The sequence below is a fragment of the Drosophila virilis genome, chromosome X, assembly GCF_030788295.1.
Source record: "Drosophila virilis strain 15010-1051.87 chromosome X, Dvir_AGI_RSII-ME, whole genome shotgun sequence".
Classification (NCBI taxonomy): domain Eukaryota; kingdom Metazoa; phylum Arthropoda; class Insecta; order Diptera; family Drosophilidae; genus Drosophila; species Drosophila virilis.
In genome coordinates this window covers 1,654,135-1,667,850 of record NC_091543.1, presented here as the reverse complement: position 1 = coordinate 1,667,850, position 13,716 = coordinate 1,654,135, and the positions used below count along the sequence as shown (strand labels likewise).

The 13,716-nt window shown below is 40.6% G+C and overlaps 3 protein-coding genes across 3 annotated transcripts; 1 reads left to right on the top strand and 2 right to left on the bottom strand.

The window, feature by feature from the left end:
* Nucleotides 1-160: 160 nt before the first annotated feature.
* On the bottom strand, nucleotides 161-2,757 carry LOC6634499 (N(G),N(G)-dimethylarginine dimethylaminohydrolase 1). Its single transcript, XM_002058201.4, has 5 exons — nucleotides 2,590-2,757; nucleotides 1,955-2,277; nucleotides 1,791-1,888; nucleotides 1,495-1,719; nucleotides 161-1,432 (listed from the first exon to the last, which is right to left on the bottom strand). The coding sequence occupies exons 1-5, from the start codon at nucleotides 2,622-2,624 to the stop codon at nucleotides 1,307-1,309; spliced, it is 807 nt and encodes a 268-aa protein (XP_002058237.1). The 5' UTR covers nucleotides 2,625-2,757; the 3' UTR covers nucleotides 161-1,306.
* Nucleotides 2,758-3,124: 367 nt separating this feature from the next.
* Nucleotides 3,125-5,365, top strand: LOC6634467 (dynein intermediate chain 3, ciliary). Its single transcript, XM_002058202.4, has 2 exons — nucleotides 3,125-4,782; nucleotides 4,847-5,365. Exons 1-2 carry the CDS (start codon nucleotides 3,250-3,252, stop codon nucleotides 5,300-5,302), a joined length of 1,989 nt encoding a protein of 662 aa, XP_002058238.1. The 5' UTR covers nucleotides 3,125-3,249; the 3' UTR covers nucleotides 5,303-5,365.
* A 1,310-nt stretch (nucleotides 5,366-6,675) lies between these two features.
* On the bottom strand, nucleotides 6,676-12,552 carry Ldsdh1 (Lipid droplet subset dehydrogenase 1). The gene is made up of 4 exons (XM_002058203.4): nucleotides 12,390-12,552; nucleotides 7,493-8,012; nucleotides 7,246-7,428; nucleotides 6,676-7,179 (listed from the first exon to the last, which is right to left on the bottom strand). The coding sequence occupies exons 1-4, from the start codon at nucleotides 12,407-12,409 to the stop codon at nucleotides 6,916-6,918; spliced, it is 987 nt and encodes a 328-aa protein (XP_002058239.1). The 5' UTR covers nucleotides 12,410-12,552; the 3' UTR covers nucleotides 6,676-6,915.
* Between the last annotated feature and the right edge of the window lie 1,164 nt (nucleotides 12,553-13,716).

Sequence of the window (13,716 nt, the reverse complement as noted above, 5' to 3'; positions counted from 1 at the left end):
ATCCTGTCCTCAACTAGAACCTAAGCATTTTTATATAGACCTATTTACTGTATATTGTAATTGTACTTTTTTATGCTTGACAGGTGTATGTCAGATATATGCCTATATATATATATATATAGTTGTCTAGCCTAAGTCATTTCGCATTTACTCTACCCAATTCACTCGACTCCTATATCATCTATTTATTATGTCTATATAGATATCCTGTAAGAAATGCTATACAAAAAGAGATTATGACATTTCGCAAAAGCAAAAAAAAAAAAAGAAGCAAACAACATCGAAACAAAATAACTCAACTTAAAGCTGAACTCATCTTAAATATTAAACATGTTTTTAAAATGTTAAATTCTAGCAACTAATCTTATGTGTATTATGTATTTTGTATATTTACCAATATTAAGTGCGAATAATGAAATGTTTAAAAAGCAAAAAAAAAACGAGTCTTTTTTTCAATTCGAATCAAATCTTAGTGGGGGGAAAGTACTCTAATGGGTATTTGAAGTACAATGAGTAGTTTGCAAGCTATCCATAGTACTCATACTCATAAAAGAAAATGAGTCAAAAATAATACAAATATTTATACACGAAAATGCGATGAGAAGTACATGGCTTAGATTTAATGGCCATGTGCAGAGTAAGTTCATGGGTATTCAAAATATTTCCTAATATCTAGGAAATACTTTGAATACCCATGAACTTCTCATAGAATCTCAATATTACTCTAATATAACAGGTATTCGCTGTTTTGTAAAGAATTTACAAAAAGTTAATTTTTATATTTATGCTGAGTACAGTGAACACATTTAACAACTACTACTTGTACAGTAGATACTTTTGTAGATCATTCGTTGGCTGGACAATCGCACAACTGAGAGTCCAATAATAAAAATTATTAAATATATTAATATTATTTGTATATGCCATTATTAAATAACTAATGTTAATGAACAATCGAGTGGCTGGAAATGTGTGGGTGTTTTTTTTAAGATTCACAAAGCACACGTTTAAAGTTTAGACGAATGTGTACGAAGAGTTGTGTGTTAAACGTGTTTGTGTATAAATATTTTAACATTATCACTTAAAAGTTTAACAAATAACGTTTTACAAAATTGCAATATATATATATATATATGCATGCCTAATACAAATATTTATGAATTATTACTTGACATTTGATATTGCTGCGCGATCAACAATGAATTCGAGCGCCTGTGCGTGTTTAGATACAAAATAACATTAATTTTTGTTTTCAATAAACATGGATGTGTTACGATTGATTCAACAATTTCGATTCAGATTCGATTCAAATGCTGCGTATAGATTTCCAGCGTCGCAGCAGCAAACACGCTGAGCTCAATCCACTGGAATATTGGCTAAATTCGCTAATGTTAACATTACGTGTTGGAATGTCGATTTTCTCTTTTAAAGTCTGAAAAAGGGAAAAGAATCAATGAGGCCATGCTGGACTCTGTGAATCTGTTGGATAAATACCTTGTATGCTTCTGGAATTTCAGCGGGTGATCTGTGGACAATTGTGCCATTGATATATAACATATTTGCCGCACACTCCTCGGGCAGCGTTAGCTTCTGATACGTAAAGCTCGCCTCACGCTCCATACGCTTCACAATCTCCTGGCAGGTGGCACTCGTGCTCACGCACAGCACATCCGGTCCGGCCATGGTTACATAGTACTTCAGGCGCTTGCAGCCGTTCACCTGTCGAAGGTAATCAGTTTAAATATAAGACTTGTAATTCAATATACTATATATGTAGTTGCTCAACGCACTCTGATGGGTGTAACTGGATATTCGGGATATGCCATGGCCACGGCGCGTGCGCCCTCCTCGTTCGTAAAGCTTGAAATGCCAATGAAAAACTCGCGCCCTGCAACGGCGCAAATTAAGTAGATAACAGCGATAACATCAATAAAGTGAACGTGCTTGGACTTACCCGTGAAGAGCACATCGCCGCCATCCAATTGAGCATGGGGATCATCGATTTCAATAACAGGTATATCGAGTTCCTTTTTTAATATGATCGCCATGCTTTCGGCTTCGCGGCGACGCTTTGGATTATCCGAGCGTCCAATAAGCGCTACTCCATTGCAAATCACGGCGCTGCTCTCAACAAAAACGCCTTCGGGCAAAGAATCATCCGGCGGCAGCTCAATGACGTCCAGTCCGATTTCCCGCAATAGGGCGCAATACTGTTCATGCTGTTGTTTCGCCAATTGCACATCAAAGCTGCCAGTCTCCAGCAGGGCGTTCGAGATTCTGCAGGGTGAGCGGAAGTGTGTGAGACAGAGAATTTGGAATTCAACGAATTAACCACAATCAAGTGCGAATTATGATGAGTAAACGAATGAATGAATTAATTCACGCCTCGACGCGGGGTCAATGCGTGGGTGGGTGTGTGTCAAGTCATAATGCTGCTGCCCCCAACCCCTAAACCTGGCCCTGGCCCTGGCCCCACCCAAACAACCACTGAGCCATTGCCTAGGCAACATGACCTAATTTCTATTTGCTGCCTGTGCCCAACCCCAGCTGAGCTGAGAGCTTCAACTCTGGCCAGGCGGCTTTACTCACCTGGCAACGATTGCGTGCGTATATTTGGGAGACATTTTGCACTGGCAAATCCAGCGGTGCACGGTTTATTTATCTGGTAACCACCGGGAGACACAACGGAATTCCAATGCTGCGTTTGTGTACTCGCCGTGGAGCGCCATTCACGTGTGCACGCGCACACGCTGCCATTCACACTGACTGTTAAGCTGTAATTTTACGTACAATTAACATAGCTCTGCAAGCGGTCTATTAATGTTAAGTGTACTTGCAGTTTTGATGGCATGCACAATGCTATTTAAAGTTGTCAGCCAATTGATTGCCAATATGTTTGAGTTATAAGCACCAGCAGCTGCATTCACTCATTCACAAATTTACGCTAACATTGACTATAATATAGGCACGTCTAACAGAGCTGCTCCACAGCAAAACAGAATTACTCCACACGTAAGCAGCTTGAACAGAGCGCCAAAATGAATTTTGAATAGCAGCTGGTGACAGTTATTATTTAAAAATTCATAACGTCTGTCAAATTTGTAAATCTCTATGTGGTAAATTGGTTAAATTTCAAAAAATTAAAACAATATACAACTGAAAACGAATATTTTTTAAGTAAAAGTAAACAATAGAAACCAACTAGACTTTGAGTTATTACTTTTATAGGCGCTTCGGACAAGCAACATCATGTATCAGAATCAGGTGGTGCTGACGCGCGAGCGTCGTCGCTTTGGCCGCCAGTGCGTGTTCGAGGATCGCAACGAGCTGATGGTCAGCGTACATCCAAGTAGTCGCCTGCGACTCAAGTACATAATGGGCAATCCGCAGACACGTTCCGTCCAGCTGAGCGCTGTGATGGCATTCAGCGAAATGGAAACGGAGAATGCAACATACGATGAGCACGGCATGTATCACTATGAGGGCGGCTGGCCCAAGGAGGTGAACATGAACGATGAGGAGCAAACGGTGCGCCATCGAAAGAAAGTCGAACGCGACGATGCCTGGGGTGATGAGGTCAAGGAACTGATACGCACCACAATGAACACGGCGCGCCAGAACAATGCCATCAATATCTACAATCATTTCTTTGACGATCTGCCCAGCGATATGGGCCGCACCATATGCATGCCCTTCAAGTCGCGCACCATCAACATCATCCACGACATGTGGCAGCCGCAGCGTCATATGTCCGTCATCAACTGGATGCCCAACAACAACAAACAGATCATGACCCAGTACAGTAATCTGTTCCTGCTGCGCAACGAGAAGCGTCGCATGATGACCAGCGATGACACGAATGGCAGCACCAATGCCTTTTACGTTTGGGATGTTAAGAATCCGATAAAGCCTTTGTATTTCTATGACAGCATTGAGATTGTCTCGTGCGCCAAAATCTGTCCCAAGGAGGAGAACAATATGGCCGCCGGCACATATACGGGCAAGGTGTGCACCTGGGAGACATTCGAGAGCGGCATGCCGACCAGCATGTGCCCCATGGAGGCGGCACATCGCGAGATGACCTCATCGCTGACCTGGGTGTATTCCAAATCGAATACGGAATTCTATACCTCATCGCTGGATGGCTCCATTAAGTTCTGGGATACGCGTGATCTCAAAATGCCGGCCAATGAGATCTTTCTTGAACCGTATCCGCGCATGCGTCAAAATCGCCAGGATGCCCACGGCTGTACGGTGCTGGAGTTTGAGTATACGATACCGGTGCGTTTCATAGCCGGCAGCGATATGGGCCGGGTATTTGTGGGCAATCGCAAGGGCCTGAATCCCGTCGAGATGCTCATCGGCAATTATAGCATCTGTGCCGGGCCAATACGCACCATCCATCGCAATCCGTTTTTTGTGAAGAACTTTGTGATTGTCGGCGATTGGCGGGCGCGCATCTGGTGCGAGGAGGTCAAGAATCGGCCCAGCACAATGTATGTGAAGAAGCGTTCGCAATTGATGTGCGGCGCCTGGAGCACTGGTCGCGCCTCCATGTTTGTCACGGGCGACATTGATGGGGTCGTTGACTTTTGGGATTTCCTATTGAATCAACGCAAGCCCATCTATAGCATCAATTTCCGTTCGACCGTGACCGCCGTGGTCTTTCAGCCGGGCGGACAGCATCTGGCCATCTCGCTGGCGAATGGCGATACGCACATCATGAATTTGGACGAGGCCATGAAGAAGACCACCAGCAAGGAGAAGGCCCTGATGGCAGCCGTAAGCTAAGCTCCAACTGATAATTCGCATCCCAGCCAGCTCTAATCATCCTCATCCTTGACAGATGTTTGAGCGCGAGATAACGCGCAGCAAGCTGCTAGAGGCGCGCGTGGATGAGATCAAGCTGCGTCGACGCACCCTAATCCTGGAGGAGGAGGAGCGCAAATCGAAGATGGAAGTTGAGGAAGTAGAAGTTGTGCCCGACTTGGAACTGGATCCCGACAATCCCGATCAGTTCATCAAAATGATCGAATCCGATGAACAGTTCCGCCTGGCCCTGGCCACCTTCCACGAGACCCTCGAGGCTGTTGACCGCAAACGTGCCGCCGAAAAGAAGGTCATGGAGCGCACCGACTTTGAGCAATTCTATCTGGACAATCTGGCCGAACAGGCCAAGCTCGAGGAGGCGCGCAAAAAGCGCGCCGGCTCCATCACCTCGAAGGAGGCTCGGGAACTGCGCGCGGCCAAGGCTAAGGCCAAGGCCGCCAAGGCAGCCAAGGCAGCCAAGGGCAAGAAGTAGATCGAGAGTATTCTCATATCACAAAAGTAAATCCATTTCAAATATATATCAAGAACTGATTAACATCGTGTCTAGCGTTTTATCTAGTAGCTCGTACACACAAAGGGTTAAGGCGGATTCTATGAGCACCCAAGGGTTAAGCTTATCTCTCTGATTCCCATAGGGGATATTGCTGATCTAAATTTTTTTTTAAATTAATTCCAACTTTTCAAAGCGAAGCTGGAGTGTTATGAAGTAAAGAAATTGCATGCAACATTTTTTTCTCACACATTTTCCACAATTGTGAGTGGATTTGAGACCGCAATAGCTCTCTGAACTTAATAGATTAGCAACATTTTAATAGCCTGCTTAATCGTATATATATAATAAAGTGAATGGAGAATAAAACTGCATACTTAACTGATCTTAATTGCGCTCGGTTTTAATAGGTCTTGTACGCAATAGCTCTATAAACTTGAATTTGTGAATATTTAATGCATGAGTCATGATGCTCGTAACTCTGAGTGACAATCAAGTCTATAATTATTTGTAATATAAACTGGTTCTATGGGTATGCAAAGCCAAGGGTTAAAGCAGAACCCTGATCTTAATAGAACAATGAACTTCGTGAACCCAAAACACAATTCAAAGCTAAAGAATCATCACAAAAGCCGCCAAATATAAACACAATGTGATCATGCCACAAATTAAAATCGAATCTAAATAGAACAACAACTGATCTTATCTGTCGCCGATCCCAAGTGATTAGCAATAGGTTTTAATCGATCTAGTCAAGAGAGAACTGATCTCAGTTACTGTCTACAGGCTATCATAGTACTAAAGGATCTCAGCTGATCATATACGTAGGAAATGATTGATCGCAACTGATCTGAAAGTGATACGAAATGTTTCTACCAGGAATCCCTGATCCTACCAGTTAATGATCTTAACTTCTGATTATATAAGCTATTGATCTCAGTTACTGATCTGAACTACATCTGATCATGGCACTAAAGGATCTTAGCGTAGACAATCTTGACTGATCGCAACTGATCTGAAAGTGACACGAAATGTTTCTACCAGGAATCACTGATCCTACCAATAAAATAAACTTACGTTAACAATTTCTAGAAGTAGCCGATCCTATACAAAACTGATCTTGGGTAACTCGATTAGACTTGATCACATTCGTAAAGGATCTTAGCTAAAATGAACTGATTTAAATGGAATATATCAGTTAATAATTATAATAACGAATTCTTAACATAATTAGGAATTGATCAGAGCACAAAATGTTCCAGCTGATCTCTAACTAATATAATCATAAGATATATGATTTAATGAAAACGGAACTCAATTGGATTCCAAGCTTAATCAAAGTATCTTTAGTTAAGTTTAACATCGTATAGTTATTTGTTTATTAAGTAACAACCTTTAAGCTTGCTTAATTCACATCGTGTACAAATAAGTAGGTTAGCATAGAAGTACTCTCAAGATCCACAGAGAAAGTAGAAAAAAAAAAAAAAAAACAAATTTGCGAAAATAAAACGTTAAAGCTGTTGAGACCTAAAATAATCATTGGAAGCTCCGGGGTTTTGTTTTCCTTTTCTTATTTTTTGTTTTTGGTTTACGGCTTAGATCTTGTCGGTATCAACGCCCGTATCGAGAAAATCGTTGATCAGTCGCAATGCCTTTTTGGGTATAAGACGAGCCAGCTTCTCGACGGTCACATAGTGGCGCGGTATGGACGCCTCCTCCAGGCCCTGACGCTGAGCCTCAATGATGGAGGCAGCCGCCGCCTGGGGCGCAATCAGCTTGAACAAATTCGGAAAGCGATAGCGCGGATTCTTGCACAGACCCGTATCGATCATATACGGATATATGGTGGTCAGCTTGATCTAAAGTATTGAATGCATAGAAATTGCCATTAGACGGATGCTGGTCATACTCATGCTGCTGCTTACATTGTTCTGTGGATTCTTTTGGCGCAGCTCCTCGGCCAGGGCAGCCATATAGCCGCGCACGGCAAATTTGGTGCCGCAGTAGGGCACCAGATTGGGCAGGCCAAAGAGTCCGGCGCAGGATGAGAGGGCCACAAAGCTGCCCTCGTTGCGCTCAATCATGTCGGGCAGAAAGGCCTGGATGATCTGCAAGCGACAACAAACCTATTGACATGGCCATGAACATGGACACAGTGAAAGGTGGACCTACCCAGAAGTGAGCGAGCACATTGATGTCGTACATGAGGCGCGTCTCCTGTTCGGTGTGCTCCAGCAGCGGATGGCAGGGCATAATGCCAGCATTGTTGACCACAACGCTTATAAAGCCATGCTCCTTGCGCATTCTGCCGGCCAGCTCAATAATATCCTCACGCTTGACCACATTACACACATAACCGTAAGCGGTGCCGCCCGCCTGCTTGATATCCTTGACCGTCTGCGCGTTCGTTTGCTCGTTGACATCCCAGCAGATGACCTTGGCACCAATGGCGGCATACTGTAGCGCCATCTCCTTGCCCATGCCATGGCCGGCGCCCGTGATCAGCACAAACTGGCCGCTGACATCGCTCTGCGGCCGGCTGGTGAACACCTTGATGATCTCCTCGGCAATCGATAGCCAGAATTTGATCAGCAAGACAACAATGTCCACGATCAGCAGCACAATGTTGTAGACATCATTGTTCTGGCCAACGGCGCCATTTCCGTTGCCATTGCGGCTGTTGTTGTTGTTGCTGCAAGTTAACAAATACTCAGACAAATACTCAGTAGCTCGCATTATCGGTTGAGGGCTTGGTTTTGGGCAGTGCGTGACAGTATCCAATTAGAATGTGCTCTGACCCCGCGTGTCGAGCATATGCGACTAGCAAATACCCTAGTAGCGCCAACTAGAGGGCAAGTATATGCTACAAATAGATAAACTGCTTTGTGTCTTAGGCCACAAATTGCATTCGATTACAATCGTTTTCACTGAAACGCGTGAAATTATTGGATAATTTAAGGTTAACCTGATCACGTTACAATAATAGGTGTCATTTAACCGAATACACTTTGAAATGCATTTCAACTTGTTTTCGAAACGAATGTCAATGGCAACAAATCTGCTTGCCGTTCGTTATAGTCAGGTTTTACAGTGCCTTAAAGTGGTTCTCAAGTGTCGAAAGTTGTTGTAAGTGTTTCGTCTTGTTAAGCCAGGTTGCAAATTGAACTCTCCTTTTGATTTTGTCACATCAAATTGAAGACTTTTAATAACACACACACATTTAAACGATCCCTAAACATGAGAGAGCAATTCCCGTAACAGTGGAAGAGAGCAAGCCAAGCAGTTTCCTGTGGTGTAAGCGAATAAGAAGACATCGTATGTATATCTTACTCGCTTGCTCGCGATTTTGGACCAGATGCCATCGATATTTTTGTGCCCACTTTTCTACTATGCGATGTCCAGTCTCTATGTTGTTTGGCTTGTGATTAAAGGCAGCCCTCTATAAGGTTGTTGGGGCGCGACTCTAACTCGAACGGGCGACACTCTATTTATGATCATTCACAGCGCCAAAAACACATTCGCATGCTTTTATCTTTATCTGCGACCAGTGCTGACCTCTATTATTATTTTTTGGCTTTTTCTATGGTGAAGGGGGGGGGGGGGCAGCTGGTCAGCAATTTGTTATTGTTGTTGTAGCTGGTATAATTAGCTCTGCTCTCCGGCAGCTGCAGCTGTGCGCACGATCTTACGATAATGTACAATACACAAACGGCACAAACAGCGAGAAAAAAAACATGCTCAATAGAACTCAAAAGAACAGACCCCGAACCTGAGCCTGGCCCTGGCCCTGGCTCTGACGCTGCTAACAAAACCTTACCCTAAGCTCGGCCCGGCATTGACTTTGACTCCAAGCACACCCACCTAGTCCAAGAAAATGCTGACATACTTCGAATCGAAGAAGAAACAACAACAACAATAAAATGCCCTCTCTCCAAGCAGCTTGTTGTCACGATACGTTCAAAGCATTTCCGTCATCAATAGCCATAAACATGTCCAATGACATAAGACGATATATATCTATATATATCTATATATGTACATATGTGTTCATATAGCCATGTCTGTGCATGTTCTATATGAGCTGAGCTCTCGATGTAACTCGGTACAGCTGCTACCTGAGCCCGAATCGGGCGGATCGAATGCATTTAACATATAGCTGCCATAGCATGAAGCATGCGAAAGATCTCCCTCAAATCCAAATTATTTTTATGGATATTATATATATATAAATGATATATGGTCTATTTGGATTCTATGACATATAGCTAGTCCAGGAAGGAAAGGCAGAAACTTGAGTTCCTGTAGAAAATAATCGTCCACTTTCTGAACGCGTCTCAAATACTTAGTTGGCTTTTGGAAGCATTACGCAAAGTTGAGTTAAGATCAGAGATATATATATACGCCATATAATAAATAACCCCAATGTATGTGTTCACATATCTCTGATCTTAACTGAACTTTGGGATTTTTTTCGAAATTAAATTATATACCCTAAGTTTGGGATTATGTAGTATTTTTTTTTTCCAAATATCCAACTTGAATTATTTCTCTCTAAACATTCAGTCCATAAACATTTCATTTTCATTGCATTGTATTTTACAGCTGAATGGCATTTAGGCAATATATCAGATATATAAACAAGTGAAGGGCTCGGGGCGGCAGTGCTCGACTAGGGCATACCCCGAACCCGCTTTTAGATATACAATTAAAGATACTTGTGCTGTATATACTCTTGAAGAAGGCTCAAGGCACAACAGCTCTTAAGACCCAAGACAGGATTTCGATAATGATTTTTATCTATTGCTTGGAAAACGGGGCGATTATTGGAAACAGAATCGGCACTAGAAGGAGATCAGTGACATATTTCTAGTCTCTAGCTTTTATAGATTCTATAACCGGAACGTTTCGGATATTGATGCTGATCAAGAATATATATACTTATTGCAGTCAGGGATGATTTCTTCTGCCTGCTTAACCAATTTCAATGGGCATAAAAACTATGAAACTATTCTATAGCTATCGGACATAGGAACAATCGGTAGATGTGGTTCTCAAAATATGACTGCCATACATTTCAACTATATTTTCATTTGACATATTTTCGTTGAGTTGAGTTAAGTATATAACAAAGTGTAATAATTTTCATTTCTAGGGTATTACAGGGCAACAATTACCGGCAATTGCAATTCCTGGAATCAATTTCATTGTTAATATATGGTTTACAAGGTAAACAAATCATCGACCAAGCAAAATCTGTGGCCGGAATAAAGCAAGCCTTTGGGTTGCAATATAGCACAAAAAAAATGTGAACTATATAGAACTTTATATAGTTGTGTATATCTTAAGAAACCAGATGGAATAAATTTTGTGATTGTAATACGAAGTTTTAGCATAGATTTTCTAAATTTAGGCATAATAAAACCAAAGCATGATGTGATAGAATTCGGATTGATTATGTACTCAGAGATACTTTATATCTTATTAAAGAAATACTAGATTGATTGAGAATTTTTCAATTAAAGTCTTTTACTTGAAATCTTCTCTTTCTATAGAAATCAACTCAGAGATCCAATATTATATCATATTGAATATATACTAGATTAATACTAGAGATACTAGATTAATTCAAAATTTTTCAATTGAAGTCTTTTACTTGAAATTCTCTTTTTTTTATAGAAATAACCTGATATACCTAATAAACAATATCATATTGAATATATACTAGATTAATACTAGAAATACTAGATTAATTTCGAATCTTTCAATTGAAATACTTGATTGGAAAGTTCCTCATTTTTTATTGATGCCCCACTGTTTCTATTGATTGATTGATTCGATATATGAAATAGTTTGAACTTTCTGGCCGGATTCGGTTGGTTTTTTATGAAAAGTGTGCGGAGTGCGTGTTGATTTGATGGACTCGCAAATTGCCAGTTAATCGAGCAATTGCACAACTGCTTAGCTAACTTTTGATGGGATTTATGGGAGCCGGATTAGAAGATATGGGACAGGTCTGCAATTGCAGTGTCATAAAAATTGCAAATGGAAAAATTAAAAAACAAAATGAAATAATTGTGCATTATACACGAGATGCGAACCGGTTCGATTAGCCGGTAGGGGGGTGATTTTTTTCATTTTTTTTCCAGCATTTACTTCTATTTTTTTTATGGGTACTTAAGACTGTGTCCCGTTTGGTTTTCCATTTTCAGTTGCCAAAGATAACACAAACTGAAGTTCGATTGCGGGGGTCAGAGTTCCATTAGGTTTCTGAATGCGCACAGACCTTATCTAGGCCCCACTTCTAACAGTACGCAAGTGGCAATGCGCACAACTAAACGATACCCCACAAATCGATGCGGGCTGCCTTCAAAAAGATGCCCGCCACCTGGCAAAGCCTACAATGCAGCGACTGTACTGCTTTATTTTCCTTTCGACTAGGCAAACTATGTTCGTGTATATGATCGGCGCTTAAAGTCCGATCTGTAAATTATTATTAGTAATTTTATTAATTATGGCATGTGTGAGGTTTGCTCTCTATTTTGGAAGAAGTTAACTGTATCGAATATAGAGAGAACCTTCAAGGAAGCAAGACATGTCCCAAGATCGATTGCTATCGATATGGCAGCAGCTATCGAAAACAAATCGAGAGAAGAGCAGAGTAACATGTCCCGATCAAGAATATATATACTTGGGCTCTGTTGCACACATTTCCACACAACCAATATACCCTTCCTGCATATTTTCCTAGTTACAGGGTATAGAGAACACACAACAAAAAAAACCAAAAAAAAAAAAAAACAAAAAACACGCACATTACGTGTCATACGAGGAATATTATAAAAAAAAAAATATATATATTATTCTATATGTACACAATGTTCAAAGTCGATAAGATTATTATTTTTCAGCTGCATCGGGTGTTGCTAGCGGCCGCCTAAATTCCTCCACAGTTTATAGATTTTTTATAACATGTTTTTTTTTATTCCTATTTTCTAGTTATTTTTTTTTTTTGCACTGAACTTCGCACGAGAATCATTTTTTTTTTTTTTTTGGTTTTCTTTACACTAACCTTTGATTGGGTCTTGACATTTTGTTGACTTCTTTCGTGTATTCAAGGATCTCGTAGTGCCCCTTGGTCTATGGTATTTTCAATTTTGTTATTTTTTTCGGGCGGGGGGCAGCTGCGTTTCGGGAACCCAAACCGTTAGCGCCTGTTAACGAATTCGAACTGAATTCCCACAGAAGTAAACAGTACGCAATGCGACATGCCGGCAGGTCGTATGAGTGATTATATATATATATATTTGAAATATTCACACAAGCACTCATAAGACACTCACTCGGACACACACACACACACATACAGGCACCCACAATAGAGAGCTAGTTCTATAAACACATGTGTTCCCCACATGGATTGATCTATATAGAACTCAAGAGAGATTCGAGCGCTGAGTGAAACGCTGCCCAGATCTCCGAATGGAACTGAGTGTGCGTGTGAGTGTGTGTGAGTGTGTGTTAATCAACGTCCGATGATTACATGCATGTAGCAATATTTATAAACAATGAAGGCCTATATATTTTGGACTTGACTCGTGTTATTAGCTACAGGCACACATGCCCATGCACACATATGTATGGGGGCACATTCATATTTGAGCCCTTTATCTAACTGGCTGGGCAGTTATATCAGTTGGAGATACAGTTACAGTTACAGATAATTATTTCGAAGTACAGAGACAAAAGTAGTTGGAGATACAAACAAGCTATATAGATAAAGATACATGCGGCTGCACATAAATAGATACAGATAAATTAAACAAATGTATATAAAGATTCGGATATAAATTAAGATACATTTAAGCTGTAGATACAATAGCAGAAGATAGATTCAGATTTGAAAAAGGATTCAATTTCATTTCTAGATACAATACTCAAAGGTGAAGATACAGTTGCATACATAAAGATACAAATGTTTAGATAGTTACTTCAGATCTAAAATAAGATACATAATTAGCTACAGATGCATGCTAAAAGACAAAATTATATACAGATATATTAAAAGATACATTTGAAGCTACAGATACGATACAAAAAGATAAAGATAAGGTACGCATACGAATTTATTGATTTAAATATATACATATGATGCTAAAGATACAATACAAAAGATACAGATACATTTGTACGGATTTATATAAGGATATAAATGTAGATACATATACAGATATGTTACGAAAGATTCATATTATGTTATGGATAAAGATATATGAACATAAGTGAATAAAGATACAAATTGGGATCTGGATTCTGATATATATTAAGATTCATACATACAGATTGCAACAGTCGATCCCCATCAATAGAATGAGATATGCAATGGGGCGTTACGTACT